General features: G+C 32.6%; 2 protein-coding genes across 2 annotated transcripts in view; one reads left to right on the plus strand and one right to left on the minus strand.

Moving 5' to 3' along the window:
* Positions 1-11,330: 11,330 nt before the first annotated feature.
* Positions 11,331-19,587, minus strand: LOC112527023 (exonuclease 1). Its single transcript, XM_025137499.1, has 13 exons — positions 19,427-19,587; positions 18,242-18,361; positions 17,758-17,881; positions 17,164-17,301; positions 16,863-17,072; positions 16,571-16,746; positions 16,330-16,402; positions 15,438-15,561; positions 15,073-15,179; positions 14,931-14,985; positions 14,390-14,829; positions 12,360-12,411; positions 11,331-11,629 (listed from the first exon to the last, which is right to left on the minus strand). Exons 1-13 carry the CDS (start codon positions 19,585-19,587, stop codon positions 11,331-11,333), a joined length of 2,079 nt encoding a protein of 692 aa, XP_024993267.1.
* Positions 19,588-23,919: 4,332 nt separating this feature from the next.
* LOC112526606 (eukaryotic translation initiation factor 4E-1-like) overlaps positions 23,920-26,846 on the plus strand; it is a 7,756-nt gene continuing 4,829 nt past the window's right edge. Inside the window, exons 1-2 of the mRNA XM_025136962.1 lie at positions 23,920-24,203; positions 25,774-25,939. Coding sequence (XP_024992730.1) covers positions 23,920-24,203; positions 25,774-25,939 — 450 coding nt within the window. The remainder of the gene's footprint in view (positions 24,204-25,773; positions 25,940-26,846) is intronic.

The raw sequence follows: 26,846 nt of genomic DNA on the forward strand, positions 1-26,846 counted from the left end.
TATATATATATATATATATATATATATATGTATGGGCTTAATCAAATGAGAACTGTTCTATTTGTGGTAACCGTGAGATCTAATCTCAACCAATCATTTTTATATATTAATTATTCCTTTTAAATAATGTAAAAGGGCATGTTAATAAATTACTAAATTTAGATTAAATATTTATTTATTAATTCCATACGTTTCAAACTTCCAATTAATTTTACATTCTTAAATTACCACATGAAACCACAATTTTTTTTTACCACAATGTAACACAACATCTTGTGTTACCTAATACACTATTGGTATTGTAACACCTTGTCCCGCATCAGTAACTATTGGAATTTGTAGCCCCTTATGACTTATGAGCTCTTGGTTGTAGGCTACCAAAAGAATTCTCACCATGGGTTTAGTGGTTTGAAGGTTGTCTTATATGGTTTGCTACTATGTGTGTTGAAGGATGTCAAAATTACCACATGAAACCACAATATTTTTTACCACAATGTAACACAACATGTTCAACCAAAGCCTACAAATTGTTTTCCACCTCTTTTCGCACAACCAACAGGATCTTTTGTGTTTTTTATTTTGATTTGATGAAATGTAATTTTAGAAGATTAACGGATTTCTAGCGCGCTAAAAATAATATCATTAAACTAAAAAAATTTGACCCTTTTGTCCTTATTTACATACTCACATTAAATATTGGAGAGTTATTTTTGGAATTTCAGTAATTAATTTTTCTTTTATTTTCACCTATTGATTATTAATTTGTGCGGTTGAGATTGAATCTCACGGTTACCACAAACAGCTCAGTTCTTCCTTGAATGAACCCATATATATATATATATATATATATATATAATATAATATACTAGAAGGATATTTGCGCAACCAACGAGATACATCTTGATTTTAATATTTCATTTTATTTTTTTATCTCAGTCGATGTTATAGTATGATCTTATATGATTTTAAAAAAGCGATGATGTTTTATATGATTTTGAAAAAATGATGATGTATTCTCATTCAGGTTTTGGAATTGTGGAGTCCATGAAACCAATTTCAATGATGAAACGAATTTCATTAACGAAAACATGTTATTCAGATTTTTGGAAAATGTTTCATTGACTAAACCATATCTGGCTAAAATTTCATTATGCAGATGAAGAATGAAACCAATTTCACTAATGAAAAAATGAGATACAGTTTCCAAAATGTTTTTATTGATAAAACCAATTTTACTCATGAAATCGTATTATTTTATAAAATGAGATATAATTTCCAAAATGTTTCCAAAATGATCGAACAATATGGCTGGAAGTTAAAAATAGTTTGCCAATTTTGTCCTTTCTTGATTAAATATTAAATCTTTTATTTTATTTTTTTTATTTTTCCTAATATAACACATTTTAATCATGACAATTGATCAAGAAAATAGATAGATAAAATTGGTTTATAAAGTTTGCACAAAAATAAGTGGTTTGTATTTAATCGTTTCTCTCTCTCTCTCTTTCTATATATATATATATATATATATATATATGTAAATATAACAATATTAATGATATATGCAAGCGTGGAGCTTTCACTCTCACTATAACAATCATTCTGAATGCTATAACGTTATTGACTTTAACAAACCAAGGATAAATTGGTAATTTCAATTCTTATAAAGTCTTTATTCATCACATATTGTCGACATGAAGAAAATTAAATAGAAAAACTTGTCACCACTACCCATTGTCTTCCATCCTCACCACCACAAAATCATCCCTAATTAAAACCAAAGTCTAATACCTGCAGAAGAAGAAGACCGAAAGAAAGATATCGGTGACGAAAAAACGGTAGCAAAGACAATAACGACAATCGTAGTACGATATACCTACGCAAGGCGGTCCGAACCAAGATGATTCGGTTAAGTTAACACATAAAAGTAACTTATTTAGTTCGGTTTTTGGTTATATTTTACTGTTTCGGTTAAACCAATTCAATAACATATTATATTATTATTTTATATATTTTACTGTTTCGGTTAGACCAACAAATTAAACCACCACAATCAATTCGTAATAAATTTAGTAAAATAAACAAAACCCTTTTTATATAATATTTTTACATAGTCCAACAAGATTGATATAGAAGAAAGTATAAATTAACGATAATTATAAATAAACTAGAAGCGTACTCGCGTAATGCAGTGAAATACATCGTGWTTTTAATATTTCATTTTATTCTTTATCTCAGTCGATGTTATAATATGGCTTTATGTGATTTTGAGAAACCGATGATGTTTTTATTTTTGAATAAAATATATGTTTGAAGATATAATTAAAAATTTGACAAAAATATATCGATATTAGTATCAAATTAACTATTTGAAATTCCTCATTTTTTTGTGTAATTTTTTATAATTTTTTTATAATTTAATTTATTTACAATAACGAAATAATTTATATTTGGTTTGATAATATAATTTTTTTTATAAAGATAATAATTATTTATTTTGTTGGAACTCGATAATTATTCTAATTATATTTTAGATTTTTTATATTTTAAAATGAGATGTTCATCATCTATTTGATTATGTTTATCCGCAGTTATTTATACGAATTCAAATATGGAGCTTTAATAAGTTGTACTTTTGCATAATTTACTTGTAATCTTGAATTTTAAGTAAACATTGGTTTTATGTGGTTTTCAGAAAGTGGTAATATTTTTATTTTTGAATAAAATATAAATTTAAAATATCATTAAATTTTGAAAAAAAAATATTGATATCAGTATTAAATTAATCTTTTTAAAAGTTCTTGTATTTTTGTGTAATTTTCTTAATTAAATTATGTTAGTTATCAATGATTATCATAATTATATTTTAGATTTTTTATATTTAAAATGAGATATTTATCCAATATTTGATTATGTTTATCTGCAGTTAGTTAGACGAATTCAAGTATGGAGCTTTAATAAGTTGTACTTWTGCATAATTTACTTGTAATCTTGAATTTTAAGTAGTATGCATCAATAAACAGTAATTCATGCATAAAAATTGGTTTTTAAGAGTTTTTGTCAATTGTTTTATAATATAGTATTATATTTTTTTTTATATGGCAAGAAATGAGCAGATTTTGTCAATCGATCTACAATCACCCAAATGACATCATGCCCCTTTCCAGTTCGGGGTAACTTAATTATAAAGTCCATCGATATTTGTTCCCATTTCCATTGAGGAATTTCGGGCTGCTGGAGCAGACCAGAAGGTTTCTGGCGTTCGGCCTTGACTATTGCACAAGTTAAACACTTATTTATATATAGTGCAATGTCTTTCTTCATTCCAGGCCACCAATAATGAGCTCTTAAATCCCTATACATCTTATCTGCTCCCGGGTGAATCGAGTATTTTGATCGATGGGGATGAAATCTAGTTTAAGAGTTTTCAAGAGTTTTAAGAGTTTTCAAGAGTTTTAAGAGTTTTAGTCAAATGCTTTATAATATAGTATAAATAGAGAGAGAGAGAGAGAGAGAGAGAGAGAGAGAGTTGAGTTTAAACGAGAACAATGTCAAAATAAGAAAATACTAGAATGTTTTATACATATCACATGTGATTTTAGACTAAAAATCACATGTGATTCAGGTTCATTCAATGCATGGCTGCACGTGCACGTGCACGTGCATCCTTGACCCAACGACCTAAGATTGTGGACCAATTTTGAATCACATGTGATCGATATATGTGTTCTCATGTTCCCTTATTTTGACATTGTTCTCATTTAGACCTCTCCCAATGTGTATACACACACACACACATATATATATATATATGTATATATATATACTATATTATAAAGCATTTGACAAAAACTCTTAAAAACTATCTTTTATGCATGAAGTACTGTTTATTGATACATGTTACTTAAAATTCAAGATTACAAGTAGATTGTGCTTAAGTACAATTTATTAAAGCTCTATCTTTGAATTCGTGTAACTAACTGCAGATAAACATAATCAAATACATGATAAACATATCATTTTAAATATAAAAAATCTAAGATAATCATTAAGTTCTAACATAATACTTAATTATTATCTTTATAAAAAATTATATTATTAAACCTAAATTAAATTACTTTAAATTAAATTATAATAAAAAACTTTGAATTAAAGAAATTACACAAAACAAGAACTTTTAAATAGTTAAGTTAATATTAATATCTATATTATTATTTTTTTCAAAATTTTATGGTATTTTAAAATTTATATTTTATTCAAAATGAAAAACATTATTGCTTTCTCAAAACCATATAAAACCGTATTATATCGACATAAATAAATAATAAAAACGAGACATTGAAATTGAGATATGTCTTAATACATTTCACGAGCACCCTTCTAATATATATATATATATATATATATATATATTATTTAATATAATTCTGCATCTTGTTCTGTAGGGAAGTAATCAAATAACAATCATAAAAACGTTGATCAAAATCATGAAAAGCAGTAATAATACGCTATTTCAGTTATAAGACACCGCATACGAAAATATATATATATATATATATATATATATATATATAGTGTTGATCAAAATCGTTCTGGATCAATGAGCGTCTGAATGACACCAAGGCCACGTGGATAAGACATGTTTGCATCTACATGAACATGTGGACCAATCATAAGGAAGAAGATACAAAATACCCATAACCATTTATTATTAATTTAAAATAAAATAAATATAATTTCATGTTTTTACTACTCAATTAAAGAGAATATACGTATTATGATATGTTTAAGTATCTATATTAAGCCAGTATAAATCATTCAGATTTTCTTGAATAAAAGTCGAACATCGTTACATGGTTAAAATCTTCCTCAATTTAGTAACTATGGTGAAAATAATGTGTTAGCAACGATATTTTCAACTTCCAAATTTGAGAAAATAAATAGTTAAAATGCAATAAATATATTATATTTCAGTTCCTGTGTCTATCGTTGTCGTCCTATTTTCTCTCATTTCAATGCGGATCGAAGCATATGGTTGTCGGGGCAAGCAAATGAACTAAGGCTTTACTTTTAATTGCGTTGGGAGTTACACATTTCATGAGCCATCTTCGCTAGCCGATCTGTTAGTTCCCTGTTGTTTCCTTTTTCCTTCCGCACCTTTTCCTCGGAGATGGAATCACCGGCCGCAATGGAAACTGCTTGAGCAAATCTCGGTTCGCTCCTTGTTGTGTTGCACTTTCTGCTCCTCCGCTCGCGAAAATAACCACTCCCTCGAGGGGAAAATTTTTCATTTTAGTAGCAACTTGATACAATTTCGGAGTAAACTATATATTTGGTCCATGAAATTTGTTGAAAATAACACTTTTCGTCCTTCCAGTTTGAAAATTACAGATGACTATCATGGTTTGTAAAAACGTCTATATTTGGTCCTTCTATTGAAGTATCCATGGTTTGTTTATTTTTTACGGTTAAATTGGTCTTCTAACTATTTCTTTCTAGGCATGGCGATAGGGTGGGGATGGGACGAGTTTTGTAATCCTCGGCCCCAGCTTTGGTTTGTAGTAACCTCCCCCGGCCTCGGCCCCGATCCCCGGCGGGTACGAGGATTTAGTCTCTCCTTTTACTCTAAACAGCCCCAAACCCCTTGCTCTTGTTTGCATGAAACTATATATTATAGGTTAGTCAAAGTTTTTTCCACGTGTCATATTTTGATTGATTTTTTAATAAAACTTAATTTCTCTTATATTATATTTTATTTTTAGAGTGAATTGCATCGATGTTTTATATGATTTGTTCAAATTTTAAATTTGGTCTTTAAAACGAACTATCTACATTAATGGTCTCTAATTTTTCTATTTCATAAACACTTGAATTCTATGTAGTTACACTGTCTCTTAGCAGCCGGTAGGAAAAACAAATCAGTGTTTGAGGGAAAATTACAAGGACAAAAAATGTATTTCACTCTAAAATTAATTGTGTAACACATATTTTTTTTATAAATAAAATCATGTATTAAAAATATTCTAAGTATGGTTATCAATTAATTTTTTTTTTGAGAGATGGGAAACATGTTCAATATCATTTGATTGAATAGTTGACTCAACCCCTTGTTGTTTGAATAAACCCTCCACTTCAGTTGATATTTTTTTTAATGAAAAAGCATGAATGAGATAAAAAAAAATCAGTGTTTCACAAAGATTTCAAATGTTGGTCTCAAATTCAAGTTGATATCAAATACTGAAAACAAATTGTATTTTTGTACATGTTGTTACACATGAAGAAAAAAAACTGCTTCCATCTGTTCTTTGGCGTAGATAACATATCTGCATATATCCGTACAGTAGACCCCACATTTGAATGTGATATAATGGGCTCGTTTGCATTTGTCAAGTTTTTGGTATCTGAAGTCTTAAAAAGAAATGATAAGATGTGTTAGTGAAAAAGATCAGTACAGTTTGACAATTAACTGATTGTTTTATCTAAACTTTACATAAAATAATTTATGGTCGTTGTTATCTTCGTGAATGGACCATCTTTGAGTTTGATTGATTGGATCAACGAACAACTAAACATATTTATTTGTTTTGTTCCTTGAATCTATACGAGACTATCGAAACCGAATCATTATGATAAAAACTGTATCCAAAATGTAGATACAAGTCAAAACTATCAAAAGGAAAAATACTGATAACGAACACAATAAAACTAATTTATTCATGTCACATATCACTAGTCGGTCATTATTGATGTTTAATTTGAAGTTTCACTGTATACCACTAATTATTTCTTTCAGTTCCTTTATATACTACATATTTTTATTTATATTTAAAACTATTACTGGTTATATTGATTGAAATATATATATATATATATCTATATATATATTAGAATGGTACTCACACAATACAGCGAGATACATCTTGATTTTAATATTTTGTTTTATTTTTTTATCTCAGTCGATATTATAATATGGTGTTATGTGATTTTGAAAATGCGATAATGTTTTTATTTTTTAATAAAATATAAATTTGAAAATATCATAAAAAATTGACAAAAATGTATCGATATTAGTATCAAATTAACTATCTAAAATTTCTTATTTTTTGTGTAATTTTTTAATTATAATTTAATTTAGGCTCAGTAACGAAGTAATTTATATTTGGTTTAATAATATAACTTTTTTTATAAAGATAATAATTAATTATTTTGTTAGAAGTTGATAATTTATCCTAATTATATTTTAGATATTTTATATTTTAAAATGAAATGTTTATCCTCTATTTGATTATATTTATCCGCAGTTAGTTACACGAATTCAAACATGGAGCTTTAATAAGTTGTACTTACGCACCATTTACTTGTAATCTTGAATTTTAAGTAATATGCACCAATAAACAGTAATTCATGCATAAAACATGGTTTTTAAGAGTTTTTGTCAAATGTTTTATAACATAGTATAGATATATATTGCTGATACAAAACAAAAAAAAGAGTTATGATTTTGATATGTCATATCACTATACGGTATGGTCCAAGAAACAGATATCTTCCATGACGTAATACGAAAAAATCATATATCTCTTCTTCTTCTTTTTTGTATTTTTGTATGTTTACGTTTCTCATTAGTTTACATACGTAAATGATGCATATGATGTTATAAAACAGTTTTAGCTGACATTATGATTTAAGACGTGTGTCTTAATGGTTTACAATGTATAATTAGAATAATTTAATTATGACTTTATGTTAGGAGATTGAGATTATGACGTATTATTACTTAAATTATCTTTTATTAATATCGTCTAAATTTATAATGGATTAAAAACGAAGTAAATCGTGCCAAAATAAAACGTACTTTGTTTTTGCTCTTAGCTTATATAATCTATTTTCAAAATACTCACTACAATAAAATCAGGTTCATAGGATGTCAAAAGTATTTAAGTGTCTTAATAAACTACTTTATAGAATTACAAGTGTAATACCCTCAAAGCCCAAAGCAACGGATTGACCTAATAACTTCGAATCCAACTTAAAATTATGGTGAAAGTTATTGGTAACTCACTTGGGACTTATAATGAGCTAACAATTCTCACTTTCTATCCATGTGGGATGAGTTGTTACAACTCCCTCACTTAAACTCCTGACGTCCTCATCAGGCTTGCCCATAATCACCCTTCTTGTCAACGGTTATGTGAGATTCGCCTAAGATGTTATAAACACCCCCTCTCGAGGACTCATCATACCCGATAAGGTTTGACACACCATGTCAGGATTTTAAGTGAGGAAGTTGTAACAACTCGTCCCACATGGATAGATAGTGAGAATTGTTAACTCCTTGTAAGTCCCAAACAGTGGACTACCAATAACTTCAACAATGGTTTTAAGTTGTATTCGAAGTTACTGGATCAGTCCATTGTTTTGGGCTTTGGGGTGTTACAATAAGTTTATAGAACCAAAAATTTTGGTGTCATATGTAAAGTATTGTAATAAGTTTATAGGACGTCTTAACAAACTTTTTTTGAAACAAACTGTTGTATTAGCTTATTTATAGGATACTTTTTAAGAAGTGTCCTAAAAACACATATTTTTACAGAAGACTTGTTTTATTCTGACACATTTTCAAATAATGTCCATTAAAAAAACTAATAGAACTCTTTGTTTCAAAAATGTTCTAAAAGGATTATTATGACACATAAGTATCTGGTCTAATAAATTAATCTGTTAATAAATGCAGATATTTTTAATATCATATAAACCAGATTTTATTACAGTGACTTTTTAAGTAACTGAATATTGTATATTAATTGAAAGTGGTCCAAACCACATAACATGTATCTTGTGGTTATGGCTTAATTCGTTTTCACTTCTTTCGTACTCTTTGTGGCAATTCTTTTTTGGGATAAATGATTGATTAATAATTATATGTCTTGTTATACGTCTTTACAGAAATCGTCTTAATAGAAATCGTCTTTATAGAAATCGTCGTAATTGTCTTAAGGGTGTGTTTAGCATTCAAATAGGATATAAAAGAGATGTATAATCGTTATAGATTTTTTATATTTTAAAAATAAATGTAAAACAACTTATAAACACAAAATTAATTCAATTACAAGTATGCAAAATAGAGAGTTTAAGTAAAAGACTTGGTATAAGTATTTATGTGTTGTTTGTTTACCTCTTAATAATTCAACTAAGAGGTGAATTTTGTTTGACAAAAATAAATCTGCCTCTTAACAGTTCTAAAACTCTTCGAATGATTTTGTATCATAGGTCTCCCTTAACCATTCAACGCCCTAATTTTGTTATAAATAATTTCCAAACAATTATATTTCATTTTGCACTATATCATGAGAGTCTCTTAATCAATCAGCACCAAACCATTCAACAACTGCCAAACAGCCCCTTAGACCATCTCTAACAGATTATTTAAAATGGAGAAAATAATACAGGTTTTGAACAAATTTTTGCTATACATGTTTTAAATTTAAAGAGCTCCTTAAAAATGATTATCATGATAGAGAAAATAAGTTTTAATTATATTCTTATCAATAAAAAAAACTTGAAATCATATGTTAGAAAATATAATTTATATTTTATTAACTGTATCAGTAATATAATCAATGTTGCAACCTTCAAAACGAAGAAACTGTTGAAATTAGATGTAACTTTTTTAGAGATTTCAAATTTTGATTATTTATTTTAGAGGAATTTTATCGAAATCTATCTTGAGAAACGATAAACCACAAGAAAAATTCTTAACCGATACTCGAATTTAGAACACTTGAAAACAAACCATTCGAGTTTGAAAATTTGTGGTCGTTCAAAGCTTCAAAAACCGATTTTTGACTGGTCCGTATTTGGACATCGGGTCCCAATTCGACTGTTTTCGTAATCACTCTTTAATCAGTTTTTGGTGTAAAAAATATGACCGGCCCAACACCTAAGAACTGGACCAATCCTTTTATGTTTAACCCTCGAACCATATTCAATCAACGATCCCCTTGTCCATCGATAAACAAAAGTGTGCAAAACTCTATTACGAATCGTAAAACTAATACATAGAGTCAAAACCCTGAACCAATATTCTCAATTCATTTGTCAGTTCTAATCAGTGTTCAAAAAAGCTCGCTGCAATAGCCGCCATGGCACGTTGTGACTCAAAGATTGTGTTTCACGCCACATTATGCCGGAGGCATGCCACGGCGTAATGCACGGTTTTTGTTACACGATGTTTGATTTTACATATCTTTTTAATGCCTTATTTGTTAGTTTTTAATATATAATTTAATATAAATTGCTTAGTATCACTGATTTTTTAAGTGATAGTAGAAAACATATATTTATGTATATAATTTTATATATGGATTTGCCGCCTTAAAAACGCCGCAACCTCGCCATGGCTTCCGAGGCTTAACGCTTGACCTCGCCGCCACGACTCACGCTATCTAGAACCTTGGTTCTAATTACCACGACTCACGCTATCATATTGAATTTTTTAAAGTTTTTTGGTTCATTTCAAGAGGTTTTTTTAAGTTTTTTAATTAACTTTGAGGTATTTTTTCAGTTTTTTGGTTATTGTTCACTGTATTTTCTAATATCCAGAAGTACTCCTCAAAGTTTGACATGTGCACCTTTCATAACCAAAAAAATTTTACTTGCGAAAATAAGTTCGGGTACACGGGGCCCAGCTCAGGACTTCATAGGTATGCCGACCCCTGAACATCAAACATGCACTATGATTCATTATAAATTCAGTAGAAAACAGACAGCTAAAAACAAAGTTCTAAATAGCGTGAGGCATGGCTGAGTAATGACGTCAAACCTCTAGGTTTAGGAGCCATAACGAGTTCATGACATTTTCAAGGCGTGACAACCATGACTTATGATAGCAAATATGTATATCATATATACAATTATATATTTATATAATGATATTGAACAAATCAAATTAAATTAAATTATGTATTAAAAACTAGTCTTTATGACATTAAAAGTGTAAAAGAAAATCAAATAACTCCTTAGAAAACACACATCACGTGTCATGGACTTAACATGACACTCAAGACAAGTGCGTTTGCAACTTAGAACCTTTTAGAACACCGGTTAAAACACATTAACTTCCACAAAAACCAATTACAGAAGTTAATTTTATAGCTTTTACAGTCCCCTGTAATCTAAATCGACATATACAACAACTAAAACACCATAATATTTGATCATAATCAAAAAAATGTTTCGAGAACGTATCTCTACCGTGCAGATGCCAATCCGGGGAATCAATTCCGTTGGCATCGATATCAATGAAAACAAACGTTAAAGAATACAAAAGATTAGGGTCTTTGCGATGGTAACGGCTTTGTTTGTCTTGGCGTGTATGCAAATTTGGTTATATCGTTAATGCACGATGATTTTTTGGTAAATGTGTTTCGAACGTCCTTAAGAGGGGCTCGTAACCCACTGGCACGAGAACCGGATGAAGTGCAGCTGAAAGACGATATAACAGAAATGAATCTATCCATTGATTTCTCTGCTATGTCGGAGTATTTGCCCAAATGGGAGATATCACATCCAAATTTCTCTTCTTTGTCTTTTGTTACTTGCATTTGATCAAGCTCGGAAGTGCACAAACCTGAGATTAAAACCAATGTTAGAATCCGTAGCAAGTGCAAGAAATCATGAATCCGTAAGATTATGCAAAAAGGACATGACCGACAACATCCGAAACACCCCCACTGTATCGGTCCCACAACCATCATAAGGAGATAAATCACGTGTCCCAAGAAAAGATGGACTCTAGACGTCCTACTCATTCTGCAAGGATGCCTATGGTAAGATATAGTAATAGCCTAGGGGGTGCCCGTGCCTCCGCTCTATCCTCATTACGTAATGGGAAAAATATCATGGGTCTTAAAGGCATCCGCTTTAATCTGATGTGTGCTCTACTAAGTTAACAAAAAGTGGTTGCAGCCTACTGATAGTGTCATTACATGTGGTATTATAGGTTCCAAGTTCCAATCCGTTTGGCAAAAAAAACGAAAAACCCATTTGGGTGTTGCATAAAAACACGTATATATGTCATTTCTAATTATACCATACTTTTTATATTATTTTTTATTTTATTTTATATCATGTTAATTGTTTTGTGCCCCGCTCGTTATGCTTTTTCTAGATCCGCCTCTAAGAATGCCCACCTCTTTGTCCGCTAAGTAAAGTTTTGGGAACTCAAATCCATAACTATTTACCCACATCTACAGTCATCGGGATTCTTGTTTCATATTATGCTAGTTCGTAGCGCATACAAATTAGATTAGAAACGGAAAAAAAAAAGGAAAAACCACTTGGGTGTTGCAAGTTTGTACCTTGATCAGCAGGAGATCGACTTGCACGCATGTATTTTTGGTTCATATTTTCCTGTGCAGATAAGCGTACAGGTTATTAGAAATGCTAGAAACTCATGGCCAAAATAAACGACTGCCTATGCTACCAAAAAAGAGGTATGCCTTCGGCTTTGAAGTCGAACCAACTACTTCTCCACATCATATTCAATACATACATTTAAATTTCGAAAAAAAAGTCCCAAATAGTACAAATCATAAGCATTTTGGTCCCAAACTTGTCAATTAATTCATTTGAAGTAGTCACAATATTGGATATGATCATGGTTCGATTGTAGATTGGAGTACAACTTCGCAAACCCGACTTTGTAAGAAAATTACTACAACTATTGCCATTGGTCTTTCTTCATTGATCATGTGTTGCTATAATTCGGGATGGAATTGTAAAATAAAAACTACGAGAGTAAATGTAGGCAAATTGCCAAAGCAAACCAAACAAGCACATTATGGTAGCATTTGGTACGCAGACATGATTGGACAGAACTGGACAGAATAGGACATGACTAAACAGGACAAGAGGGTAGGACTGGACAGGACTCGACAACACAAGAGTATGTCTGGTGTTTGGTACGACTAGGATTGGACGGGACAGAACTAGGCAAGCTACCTCCAAGAGTTATTTGATGATTTTAAATGTTATATATTAGGTATAGTTAACACAAATAAAGTAAATAATTAAAGAATTTAATTTATAAATATTTGTACACAATTTTCATATAAATGAATACATACATATATAATGGTACCAAATTTGAATGAAAAATTTGATATAATTGATGGTAGTAGTGTGGGCAGTGGAGGTGGTTTTGGTGGAGGTGGAGGTGGTGGTGGTGGCCGACGGTAGTAGTGGTAATGGGCGGTGGTTATGGAGGTAGAGGCAGTGGTGGTTGGTGGACGGCAGTGGTTATAGAGGACATGAAGATGGTGGATTGTGGTGGTGCTGGCGGTTGATAACGGTGGAGGAGGTAGTTGTAGTTGATGTAGTGAATATAGTTGTGGTGGTGGTTATGGTGGAGGTGAGGTTGCAATGAATGGTGGTGGTCAATGGTGTGGAGGTTGTTGCAGTAGAGGAGAAGTTGGAGGTGGCCAACGGTGGTTGTGGAGGAGGTTGTTGCGGTATAGGAGGATTTCGAGGTGGCCAACGGTGGTGGTGGTAATGTGTTGTGGTGGTCGGTAGCTGATGGTGGCTGTAAAGGTGGCAATGGATGGTGGTAAAGCAGATTGTTGTAGTAGAGGAGGAGTTGGAGGTGGCAAATGACGGTAGTGGTGGTGGCAATGGATGGTGGTGGTCGATGGTCGACTATGGTAAAGGTGGCGATGGACTTGGTGGACGGTGGTTGTGGAGGATGTTGTTGTAGTGGAAGAGGAGGTGACGGTGGTATTGGCCGTCGGTGGTGGTAGCGGCAGCCGAAACTAGAGGTAATGACCATTAAAACAAATGCCATATTAAAGTTATATATCAAACTAGGGTAGATTAATAACATTTTAGTTTCTGTCTCATTTTTGTCCCATCTTGTTCCACCTATTTTGGTAGAACAAGAAAAAACCTCTTTTGTCTCATGTTGTCCCACATTGTCTCAGTTTTTGTCCCTGTCCCATGTCGCACCAAACATGGGACAATGGGTTCTTGTTCTGTCCCATGTTGCGTCAAACATGGGACAATGAGTTTTGTCCCGTCTGTCCTGTCCCGTCTCATTCACCAAACGCAACCTATATGACCTGCCTAAAGGAGGTGGGGTCTGAAGAGGATAACATCCATTTACCAAACGCAGCCTATATGACCCGCCTAAAGGAGGTGGGGTTTGAAGAGGTTAAGATGTATGGAGATGTCAGTTTTACCTGTAGACCCATAGCTGTGAGAAGTGTGTGAAAGATAGAAAAGCATATATGCTTAAATTTAGAAAAGCCGGATATATAAGTAAGCAAAATGTAGGCAAATTGATCAACGACGTAAATTCTGTGTTTTCATTGTACCGGAAGAGAAAGGTGCTTACTTTTTCAGCACCGTCTTCGAAATTGGAAAACTTCCTTTTCATTGTTGACCCTTCATAGTTGTTTGTCTCTACATGTCTTTCATTTGTGGTTTCTTGATTGATATGACTAAAATAACGACTCACGTTTGTTTTCCTGTTCTCTACTCTCGTTTTGACCTCAGCTGAACCCAAACCAGACTTGGGTTCACCATCAGAAGTTGGATTCTGTCTCACCACTGTGACCTCATCATCACAAACTGACGGGTTCGTTTTCGTGTTTGCCAGATCATTTTCTTCCACATTTTTGTGTTGAAAATAACAGCTCCTCACGACAGTTTTCTTCTGCACCCTTGTTTTGCCATCAATTGCATCGAAGGAAGAATTAGATTCCAAGTCCTTTTGTTGTGAGGCTATACAAGGGTGTATTGGATGCTTTGAATGTTTTACATTTCGCTTGTCATCTGCAAGAAATTTAATCACATGGCTCTTTATTAAGTATAACATAAGATTAGTGTGTTAATGGGCATGTGAGATTATTCAACAAGAGAATTTTTTTTCTAACCGTGAGATGGTAATTCCAAAAGCATCGAGGTCTTTCTTGCAGCAATGGTATCCACCTAAAGAAAGGAATCAGTTAATCTCATAATATTAGATATAAAGGATATGTAAGAGAAGGGTATTGCTGAAATGATATTTTCGCTCACAATTTCTTCGCATATGTCGATCTGAGGAGTTGCATTTGTCGGAGTTGAGTGTTTTGGAGAAACTCGAGGGGCCCTGAACTTCCTCTTTGCTTCGAGAGATGCAAAACCTTTTCAGCATCAAGGATAAATGGACAAAAATGAATGGAATCAAATGTAGAGGAAACTAGAGAACCAAGATGATCTTCAAAAACAGAAGTACTTATATCGATTCCTTTATACGTAATAATGGGTCCCGTTTAGTTTCTTCAAGAGGAAATCAAGATGGGACCCACAAAATGGAGAATGGTTACAACATTTTCAATTTGAAGGTTTTGTTTCAAACAAGTAGCATGTCAAAAGCCACAAACATGTGTTTTTTAGGATACAGAAATAGTTGGTTAAGAGATTTTTCTGTGCAGGTAAGTCCAGCCTCTTGTTTGCGTCTCCGGATTTGAAGCTTTTAAGATTGTAAATTCCATCAAGCAGGGGTTCTGCTTTAACACTCTCTCCCTGTTTGTCAAAAGAAGAAAGAACCTTCAAGCACATATCCTAGAAGTAAATGTGTAATTGTAATTAGCATTTCAAATTTTCATATCTGGCTCTTTGTTTCTTGAACAACAAACCCACTTGAAAAAAGCAAAAAAGAACACAAGTTGGTAGAATATACAAAAACGAACACTATGCTTAGCTAAAAATAGCGAAAAAAAAAACACTCAAGTTGACAACTAAATGTTGTGTTCCAAGTTTTCTCCTAAATAAAGTTTTTTGCCATTTCTGAGTATGTTAGTTGTTTAAACTGAAGTCTTAATTATAATGCTTGAAATGCTCAAGTGGTTGACACTTGCTCAAGATAACCTTGCGGTCCTGAGTTCAAATCACACATTTGTGTATTGCCTGATGAATCGCTAGGGGAGCACCAACTGGTTGGTAATAGAAGTTTCATCCTTCAAGTGTGTTTTCAAGGGTCTTCCTAAAAATAGCAAAAAAAACACTAGTTGCCATCCAAAGTATCGTGTCACAGTATTTTGCTAATCGGAGTGTACTTTTGCATATTTGCAAGTATGTTGGTTGTTTTAAAATGAAATGTCAAGTGCATTGGTTTCAAATGCTAATCAATACTTTACCCAAAAAAAAGGCTAATGAGTATAATGTAAATTGCTAGCTACATTAAACAGTTAGTTAATCATTCTAATTACATGCAGTCATGAACTTGCAGTATGACGAGAATCAAAATCTCCATTAAAAGTGACAGTAATCATTATAAAGCGGAGACGATACCTGGATAGGCAATTTGGTAAAAGGATCAATATCTCCACTTGCTATGCCTTTGGCTAGATTTTGGGGTATCAATGTGTCGTTCAGTCAAGGATCAAGAATTAAGAACACAACCAAACACACAAGTATTTAAATAACATAGACTATGCACCATTAATGGGGTTGCTTCAGACAAAAACCTTGATGTGCTCATGATGTCTATATGCTTATGTAAAAATATACCAAAATAGCAATGCAAGGATATGGCCCTAAGAAATCTAGATCTTCATCAATATTGTCAGACAAATCCGACAAATGAACAATATCTTCCGTGAGTGGATCATAAACTCTTTGATGCTGGAAAGTCATTATTGCTTTCCTGAAAGATTCTTCGTAGAGAAGCGGAACAGCAATGCCACTAAACTTCAAGTGCTTGATTACCTGCAATATGAGTTGGCAAGCTTAGAATTTTTCAAATGGGAAAAGTTAAGAGAGGCCTAAAATAAGAACTTTCAAGTATATCAGAATAATATATTAAAAATGGCAATAAAATACACCTTGTCATAGCTTTTAAATTTCTTTATTAGTGCATTAGCTTTTTTCAAGCCCATTCCTGGCAAAGATTGCAAATAGTCACAACCACTGAGAATGCACATTTCTAGAATCATTTGCTTGGTAAAACCTGTCAAATTCAGGTCTTTGTTATGTTGTAGTTTTGAATGCTGAAATTCAACACCTTGCCCGAATTTGTCCATCTTGTAGATGATCTACACTTGTGGGAAAGTTTAAGAAAGTGTCTCAGACGACGTAAGAATGCTATGGAGCAAAACAGAATTGTTAAACGAATTACGATCTTACTCTAGGGCAACCAAATGGTATTAAGTCCGAGTCTTCAGTAATCACAGCATCAACATGCTTGCTGATGGCCAAGAATGTCATTTGGGCATCAGCCTCATAAGGGGCCACAACGTATGAAATATTTTCTTGTTTCAACACCTTCAGGATGAATACGTCTAGTTAGTATAGAGTATAAACAAGTGAATATTAGAATCAATAATCACACCCACATTAAAGTATAGCTGCATCTTGCATGAAACAAAACATCAAACACACTATGTACGTGGATTCGCAATTTGTCTATGTCCATGGTCACTTCATTATTGTTGATTGATGAAATCAACATTCTATACATAGAGGTTAGCACCATTTATATGCACAAATTCAGACTAGGAAAATGGTTAAGATAAAAAAAACTGTTGTTCCTAACTAATTAACTAATATTTGTAATTATTTTTTTATTAAAATGGGCAGCCTAATCGTTCTTTGGTTTACAATCCAATTAGGGTGTATATTAAATAGTGTCATATTTTCATAGGAAGGAACTTCATTTAATAGAATCTTGGTAATTGCAAATGTGGTTCATTGAATCACTTATTTAGTGCCTTCTATTACCTGTATCAGTTCATATGCAATTGCAGGTGATATATCCACAGCTTTTTGATAGCATTCATAAGCTGCTGATGCATTTCCACATGAATCATGCTCAATAGCACGCACAAGATTTTCCTTCCTTGACCTGCGATTGAAACATTCGCATTGTGTTACTGATGTATGCCTCGTAAAAGTTTGCAAACGATATATAAACTTAAAGGCATCAATAAACAATGAGTTGGTTTATTTATCATCTAGATGTATTGATTTATGCATTTGGTGTCAACTACCCTTCAAGAGTCGATCTTTTGAAGCAATAAATTGTGTTTGAGTGATGGATATAGAAAGCTCTGAACGTTTCAAACGTTGAAATATATATATTGATAGACAGCTAATACAAAATAAAAATGTAGATGTTAAATTGATGATGAAATCCATACACATTATTCATCAGACCAACAAAATTATATGATAGGTGCAGATAATGTGCGGTATAAAGTAGTACCTTGCACGCTTTATCTCCTGCTCATTCTTCATTGGTAAATGACCTCCATCGAAGACCAAAACAGGTTTAATACCATAATGCCGCAGCAAATTCACTCGGTGCATACAATAATCGACATGCCTGTGAGATTAAAGACATTACATGAATAAATAACAGAAAATACATTAAACAAGTCTTCTTTCCATGTTTTTTATCCAAACATTGTTGAGTAAGATGATTTCGATTAGATTATTTCTTATATCACATAATATGAGATGCAATTGCAATCAAAAGTCAAATTGACATTCTTAAGAGCAATGCTTTTTAGAAGCTGTAGTAAAAACCTCCACCAAAATAAATAAGACCCATCATGACAAAATGTATCACACACAATAATGCATGAAATTTTGCTTTTGAGACAATTTAGGCTGTAAACTATAAGAATTGTAGCTTAATTTCAACTATCCATAGAAATACAACACTGAGAGGAAGCACTTGCAATTGCCAATTGATATTTGTGATGCAATTGCAATCAAATCCCAAATTGACATTCATAAGAACAATTCTTTCTAGAAAGATTGTAGTAAAACCCTCCACCAAAATAAATAAGACCCATCATGACAAAATGTATAAAACACACAATAATGAATGAAATTTTGGTTTTGAGACAATCTAGGCTTAACCTATACAGGATTGTAGCTTAATTTCAACATTCATCAAAAAATACAACACTAGTAAGAAGCGCTTGCAATTGCCAATTGATATTTGATTAAAAGTTGGCTCAAAGGCTAAACCAACATCATTGATTGAAAAGCCTATTATAACAAATTGAAAACCATACACAGAAACTTATCAATTATCATCATAAAAGACAGACATACACAGATTTTTGCAAAAAATGTAAAAGAGTAAAACAATATTTTGATTTTCAAATTCGATCATCGCCATTTGCATATGCAAAAAAAACACTAAAAAACCTTAACAAGTTACCTCAGGGCAGTAAAAACACAAAGCATCATTTTGTAAAGCAATAACAAATCGGAAATCCAATGCCAAACTGGAACTTCTAAGAAAAACTGCTTGCAAAAACCCTTGTAATCCCATTACAATACGATATAACATACTGAAAAGCCAAACATCAAACAAAATAAATTAAACCCATTATACGAAATGTAATTTGAGATCAATAAAAGAACACAAGTGTACTTGGAAGTAGGTAGAAGGTTGCAGAGCTCTTTGCTGCAAGAAAGAGCTCCTTTATGAAGCCAAGAATAGGTATCCACGGCGACTGAACAGCCCTCCAGATCCTTCATATGAATCGGAACCATAATCGACTTCAATAGAGGTAACAATCCCTGTATCCCCATTTTCCTTCTCGCACGGAAAGCAACAGTCGATGATCACTGTTGGTATAAACCCTAAATTGGTACCGGAAGGGACGAACACTTAATCCCCCCCAATTTAGAGGGAAAATGGCGGGAATAATTTTGCCGGCTACTTGAAGAAGATAAATTTTCATTTATACCCCCTGAGGTTATTGGAAATAGCAATGAGGTCCTTGATATGTCAAATTATAGGTTACCTAATTTCCATTTTGATGTAATTACTGTTATATTAAAGTTAAGATGACATTTTTGCCCTTTAATGTGATTTTTGAAATTAAACTTTCTTCAATGAAAAGTCATAAAAGTCAGTGGTATTTTTTTTTTAGAATTAAGGGGGTGTTCGGGATTTGCTTATTTAAAACAATTTATGTTTTTTGTAAAAATATTTATTAACTTATGATCGCATCCCCATTTCTATCCACAACGGGAAATCGGAGATCTTTTTTCCAATTCAAATTTGCAAATAAAATATGTGTTGTCAAGTGTCAACCGTAGTTTACAAATATTTGAATTACAAAACCGAATCAACATTACCAATAATCAAAATCATTAAATTAAAAAGAAAAGAAAAATTATAATCAAAATCATGTGATTCAAAGTGGTATATCAACAGTGATTCGGCAAAATCAAAATAAAAAAGAAAAATGTCAAAAATACTATTTCTAAATTTATAAGACACTAAGGGGTTGTTTACCAAACGCTTACCAACAAGAGTCATCACTCTCATTTACTTTTTGGGACAACATTCTCGACCATAAAAAATGGATTAACTGCAAGTGTTTTATAACCTGGTAAGTGCTTACCGAGTAAGAGTCATCACCTTCACTTACCGGATAAGATTCTTGATCTTTATCTCCCCTCTTATCGGGTAAGATTCTTAGTCGATATTATGCTCATTTGATAAGATAATTGAACGGGTAAACGCTTTCTAACACAAATGTTTAGTAAATGACTCCTAAATCTAATTCTTTACAAATAATAAATATATTAAATAAATGGAGATGGACGGTTGGGAATCACGTTACCTGTTGACCTAGTCTCTGTCTTCGATTTTTTAAACTTTTGGGATCCATATCTTCACAGTCCCCGGTTTTTAGGAAATATTAGCCCCAATAAGACCGGATATACCAAGTTCCCCAACAGAGCATGTCTCATTCCCATCCTACATCAGAAACATTGAAAAATGATTGTGTTTATTGTTAGCATTATTTAAATTGATATAAATATATATATATATATATATATATATATATATATAGGGTGTATTTCTTTTACAACCTTGTGTATTTGTTAAATTTTGTTATTATTAATTAGTAATTAAACGTTAACTATTGAAAATTTAAATTGAAATAAACATTGTTTCAAATATAATGTAAAAATCTTATAAAATTTAAAATAGAACTTATTATTGTATTTAGGGAAAATTACATCAAAATGGAACCAACTTTCATCTAATTCCTATTTTGGGGAACCAACTTTCAAAATTGTCATTTTGGGGAACCAACTTGCACTTGATTCCTATTTTGGGGAACCAACTTTCAAAATCGTCATTTTGGGGAACCAACTTGCACTTGATTCCTATTTTGGGGAACCAACTTTCAAAATCGTCATTTTAGGGAACCAACTTGCACCTGATTCCTATTTTGGGGAACCAACTTGCAAATTAATTATAGAAAAATAACTAAAATTCGTTTTTTTTCCAAAAATTAATGCAATAAAATATATTTTTCATTTCAAATCTCGTTTTTTTAATTCAGATATCAAATTGAACATTTTTAAAAAAAATCCAAATTATCACAATAAAAATTATTTTTTATTAATGCAAAAAAAATAAAAAAAATTAATTGATGCAATTGGTCAGATATAAAAATCTTGAATGTGATATTTAATATTTATTTTTTATTGCATCAATTAATTTTTTTCTATTAAATTGATTTTTTTTTGCATTAGTAAAAAACAATTTTTATTTGATAAGTTGGATTTTTTTTTGCAAATGTTCAATTTGATATCTGAATTAAAAAAAACGAGATTTGAAATGAAAAATAGATTTTATTGCATTAATTTTTGGAAAAAAAAAACGATTTTTTGTTATTTTTCTATAATTATTTTGCAAGTTGGTTCCCCAAAATAGGAATCAGGTGCAAGTTGGTTCCGCAAAATGACGATTTTGAAAGTTGGTTCCCCAAAATAAGAATCATGTACAAGTTGGTTCCACAAAATAGGAATAAGGTGCAAGTTGGTTCCCCAAAATGACGATTTTGAAAGTTGGTTTCCCAAAATAGGAATTAGATGAAAGTTGGTTTCCCAAAATAGGAATTAGATGAAAGTTGGTTCCATTTTGGTGCAATTTTCCCTTGTATTTACATATATTCTTTAAAATTCATATTTGAATATGATAAAATTAATTATAATAAACTACTAAACACATTGAAATACAATATACTTTATAAGTTCATTATTTTTAATAAAAAAATTATACATATTAACTTACAATAAAATATTTACAAATTTTTAAAGACGGTCTAACCAGAAATAGTGTTGGTTTTGTACCATAAAAACCCAGCTCGTTTAACAATCGTATTCAATTTTCCGTCTTCACATAATTTCCCCGTCGCTGTACCATCATAACTGAAACAACATCTCACTGGCTTTAGGTAAGCCATGTCAATCCAGTGCGTTTTCAACTATTCTGTGTCAATCAAATGGCACCAGGAGCCGTAGGCATACTTCTAATGTACAAGGGGTTTGAAGATCTCAAATTTAGCTTGTCGATTTGATGTTATCCAAACAAGAGGTTAATGTAAGATATACGATTAATACTAGTTATCTTCAGTTTCATAAGATTTTGAGAGAAATTTTGAGTTATGACGAGCATGCTAAAAAAAACAAAAAAAAAATCAAGAATATTCTCAGCTCTATTTGTGAAATGTTAGGAGAGAGATGGATATTTATATGTTACAGTGTTATCTGAAGTTAAAAATATATTTTTATTAATGAGTTATTACTTTAATTAATTTATTAAGTATATCATAAATAACGTCAATATAAATATCTATATTACATATATGGGTGAAAATTAGGCTTTATAATGGCACGTGTTATATATATATAAAAGAATGTGGCGAGTCGTGTGGCGCGCTTTCCATGTAACATGTCAAAACTACACAAGATATCAAATTACGAAACATTTGTTGCGTTTTTAATTGCACCATTTTCACGTTTTTATAACATCTCGTCTACGAGTTCTACGTTTGTAGCGAGATTGTAGTGTTTTTTAGATTAACTTTGTCAACTGAGAGTTGTCAAATAGGCCAAACGGCAACCTTTATTGGATGACACGCTGTGTTGTCATTTCCCGGTTCAGCTTTGCATCAAATGACCAAATTGTGTCATGTCTATTAAGTTGAGTTTGCGTCATGTATTCGTTCCGCCGTAAGGATGGATTGACACCCTTTGTGAATTCTCTTTCCACTTTAAAAATAACCTAATTGAATGCATAGCAAACACCGAAGGGACTAATGCCTTACCGCTCCTGATCCTACATCGGGTATAGAGATGGCCAAAAATCGGTCCTGGACCGGGTCGAACCCAAATCGGTTCCGGCCCCAAACACTTTTCCCGTAACCGGTTCCGGTCCCGACCAAAAATCCAAGGCCCGGTTAAGATACTTTGTAACCGGTTATGAGAACCGGTCCCGGTCCCATGCCGGGCCCAAACCGGTCCTATGTATTTTAAAAAAAAGTTCGATTTTTTAACATGTTTTTTTGAAGTTTATTTTAAAGAATACAAAAGTTTTATTCCAATACACTTGAAAATAGTACTTGAGTCAATTAAATACATTTAAAAATACGTTTTTTACGAGAATACAAGACTGAATCATGAATTATAACAAGAATTGTGAACGTTTGTGAGTTGACATATTTCTCTATACACCATATGACTTATTTATAGTGAATAAAACATAATGAGACAAAAACGGTCAAAAATGTGGAAAAAACGGTCATATGACCGTTAATTATTGGTAATATTTTTAAAAAATCGGGCTGGTCCTAGGCCAGACCTTCTTTTTTGACGAAAACTATAACGAGTCCCAAATCAGTCCTAAATCGGGCCGGACCCATTTGGTCATTTCCACCCAGGCATGACAATGCTTGGCCATCTCCAAACTCTTTATTGGGCTTTCAGTGGGTTTAGCTGGCCCAATGGGCCCTGGCTCAGCTCAAGAAGCTAACAGAATTTAAATCTATGAACAGATTCTGTTATTATCTCCGAATAGAGTGAGAAATCGGATTATAGAGAGAGAAAGGTGTAGTTATGGTGGAGGAGGTAGAGAAGTCTGAGGATCAAAGGACAAAGGATGCCAATAAACACAAAGGTGTTCGATCGGACGGAGAAGACGATGAACGGCCGAAAGAAGGCGGAGAGAATGTCGGTGACGGAGATACGTTTCCGAGACCAGCTAAGGATATAAAACGGCATCCGCTTGAGCATTCATGGACGTTCTGGTTCGATAATCCATCTGCTAAGTCTAAACAGGTCACTTGGGGTAGTTGGATCCGTCTTATCTACACTTTCTCCATCGTTGAAGAATTCTGGAGGTCTTATTAATTCATTTTTCTTATGTTTCTCGAGATTATTTCTAAATTATATTTTCTGCATTATGTTAGTTTCAATCGGATCCGGTGCTTGAATTGCGGTTTCATCAGTCGATTTTCTCGTAGTTACTTGTATCTTACGATTATTATAGTACTTTCATCAAAGGTTTGAATGTAAATGAAATCAATTAGTGAAATCAGTTGAAACTTGATGAATTATGGTCCGTTGGGCGGTCAATATCCCCAGAATTTGATGAAAAACTGGAAAATATATTTGGAAATGGAGGAAGAATGAACATCCTTTTGAATTTTGTTTTTAATTTAATCTTAATTCGATACTGGATATTCGAATTGTAGTTCTACGTCTGCGTAGGTTTCTAGTCAATTCATCATTACATGCATCTATGTATCCTTCGAGTACAGATACATGCATAAATACCGCCAATTATCGATATATCTTCTATTGTTCTAAGAGATTATGAGAATGCCATGAAATCATCTTTCCAAAAGTAGTTTGATGTGAAAAAAATTAGTTTAACAAACACTTATCTGGTAAGCACTTACCCTGCTAGAGTCGCTACCCTTGCTTATGTTATCGGATCACATTATCAGCCATCAAAATAGATTGTTGGTAAGAGTCTTTCACCCAGTAAGTGCTTCCCTGGTAGGAGTCTTCCCTCTAATTTACAGGATAAGATTCTTGGTCCTTGCTATGTGTCTTACCGATAAGAAGTTACCATGCATCCGGTAAGGTAAGTGATACCCAGTAAGTATAAGTATTTGGTAAACGGCCTCCTTCTCAAGTGAGGGTTTTCTTTCGTATCTTATTATGCATATGTGTTCCTTGACATTATTCTGTAATTATTTTGTTATAAAAGATCTTGATGTTCCTAGTGATTTTCTAGGTTTGGAAGGTTGAGACTGAAAATTTGACTCCCTCACCAGAATCTAAAAAGAAAAGAGTTGGCTTACTACTTTGTTGTATCATTTGTTTATAGTATTTGATAATATTAACATGTACCATATGATTTTGGCATGTGAATAAATCGTCCACTTTAAGCTTTAAATCCATCTTATATATCAATTGCTATCTACCTGTTCAATTGTTTACCGTAAGTATCTTTTTAGTCTTCCTACTATCTCATCAGAGACAACAGTGTTCAACACTTTGTGTGTTCCACAGCATAATAACACAGTACATATTAAAATGTGATAATTTAAAGGAAATAGCCAGAATACTATGATTAAAGATAGTGCCAACTGGACATACAAGAAGCCTAGCATCAATTGCTAGTTGAAAGAAAATGTTAATTGGTGAAACCAATAGAAGACATTAAGAAGTATATCCCCAAGGTCTCTGGTCTATTCCACCCAAACAAGTTCCCATTCTAATCTGTCATACATTCGTAGGTGGCAGAAACACAAACTCCTGATGAAAAACACACATAACATATAAATCTCAACAGTTACAAAATGAATCTGAATCACTTGGTCATAGTACCATGATTCTAGTATGACAAAATACCACTTAAAAGACAAAGAAACAACAATATGATGCTTTCTTTGAATGCAGCCTTTACAACAATTTACATCGACCGAGCAGGCTGACGGCAGGAGCAGCCCTCCATTGTTTCAAAAACAGAATTGAGCCCAAGTGGGAGGACCCTGTTTGTGCTCCTGGTGGAAAGTGGACTACGACCTTTCCTAAGTCAAAATCTGACACATATTGGCTCTACACGGTACTTTTTTCTTGAAGTATATAATATTTATTTACTACAAAACTCACACACTCTCCGCACTTTTGATGGGCCTTGAACCTTGACCTTCAAGAAGATTGGGATTGACCGGATAATGCTGGGTGTACACGGTACTTTGTGTCTAGTCATTCTGCTATCACTGGATGTCTTTGTAGAAATATGAGAAAGTAACCGATAGCTTGGTAGCTAGGGTTTTATTATGATATATGTGTGTGTTTACAAGAGAAACATAAAACCTATATATAGACTAGGAAACTAGGGTTTCTAAGCCCAACAAGAGAATAAGCCCAATAGGCTAAAACCCATTTATGCTAACATCCCCCCTCAAACTCACAATGCGACAACAATAAGCATTGAGGGTTTGTCTAACAAGAAACGAAATCTGGAGGCTGACTGAGCCTTGGTGAACATGTCGGCAATCTGCAAAGTGGAAGGAACAAAAGGTAGCGAGATAGTTCCGAGCTGATAATGATGTCGAGTAAAGTGACAATCAATCTCGATATGCTTTGTCCGTTCATGAAAAACAGAGTTCTTTGCAATCTGTAGCGCACTCTTATTATCCCAATGTAGAGGAGTAGGCTGAGAAATAACAACACCCATGTCTTCAAGAAGCCAACGTAACCAAACAATCTCACAAGTAGTCACCACCATAGCACGATACTCAGCCTCAGTGGAGGATCGAGAGCAAACATCCTGTTTCTTACTTTTCCACGAGATAAGAGAATCTCCAAGAAAAATGCAGAAACCAGTGGTGGATTTGCGATCATAAATATCGCTATCCYAATCAGCATCACTATAGGCACGCAGCTCAAAAGAAGACGTCGATGGGAGCAAGAGACACTGAAACTGAGTGCCTCGAAGATATCTCAAAATACGAAGTACAGCACCC

This window comes from Cynara cardunculus (assembly GCF_001531365.2).
Source record: "Cynara cardunculus var. scolymus isolate 2C chromosome LG 14, CcrdV1, whole genome shotgun sequence".
NCBI lineage: Eukaryota > Viridiplantae > Streptophyta > Magnoliopsida > Asterales > Asteraceae > Cynara > Cynara cardunculus.

Bases quoted from the DNA above. Each gene is read 5' to 3' on its own strand.
- LOC112527023 (XM_025137499.1), bottom strand. From the start codon at position 19,587: ATGGGGATACAGGGATTGTTACCTCTATTGAAGTCGATTATGGTTCCG. The intron at 15,562-16,329 runs GTATCGTCTCCG...TTTGACAAACAG, and splicing joins TTACCAAATTGCCTATCCAG to GGAGAGAGTGTTAAAGCAGA. The intron at 12,412-14,389 runs GTAAGCACCTTT...TTATCTGCACAG, and splicing joins TCGAAGACGGTGCTGAAAAA to GAAAATATGAACCAAAAATA.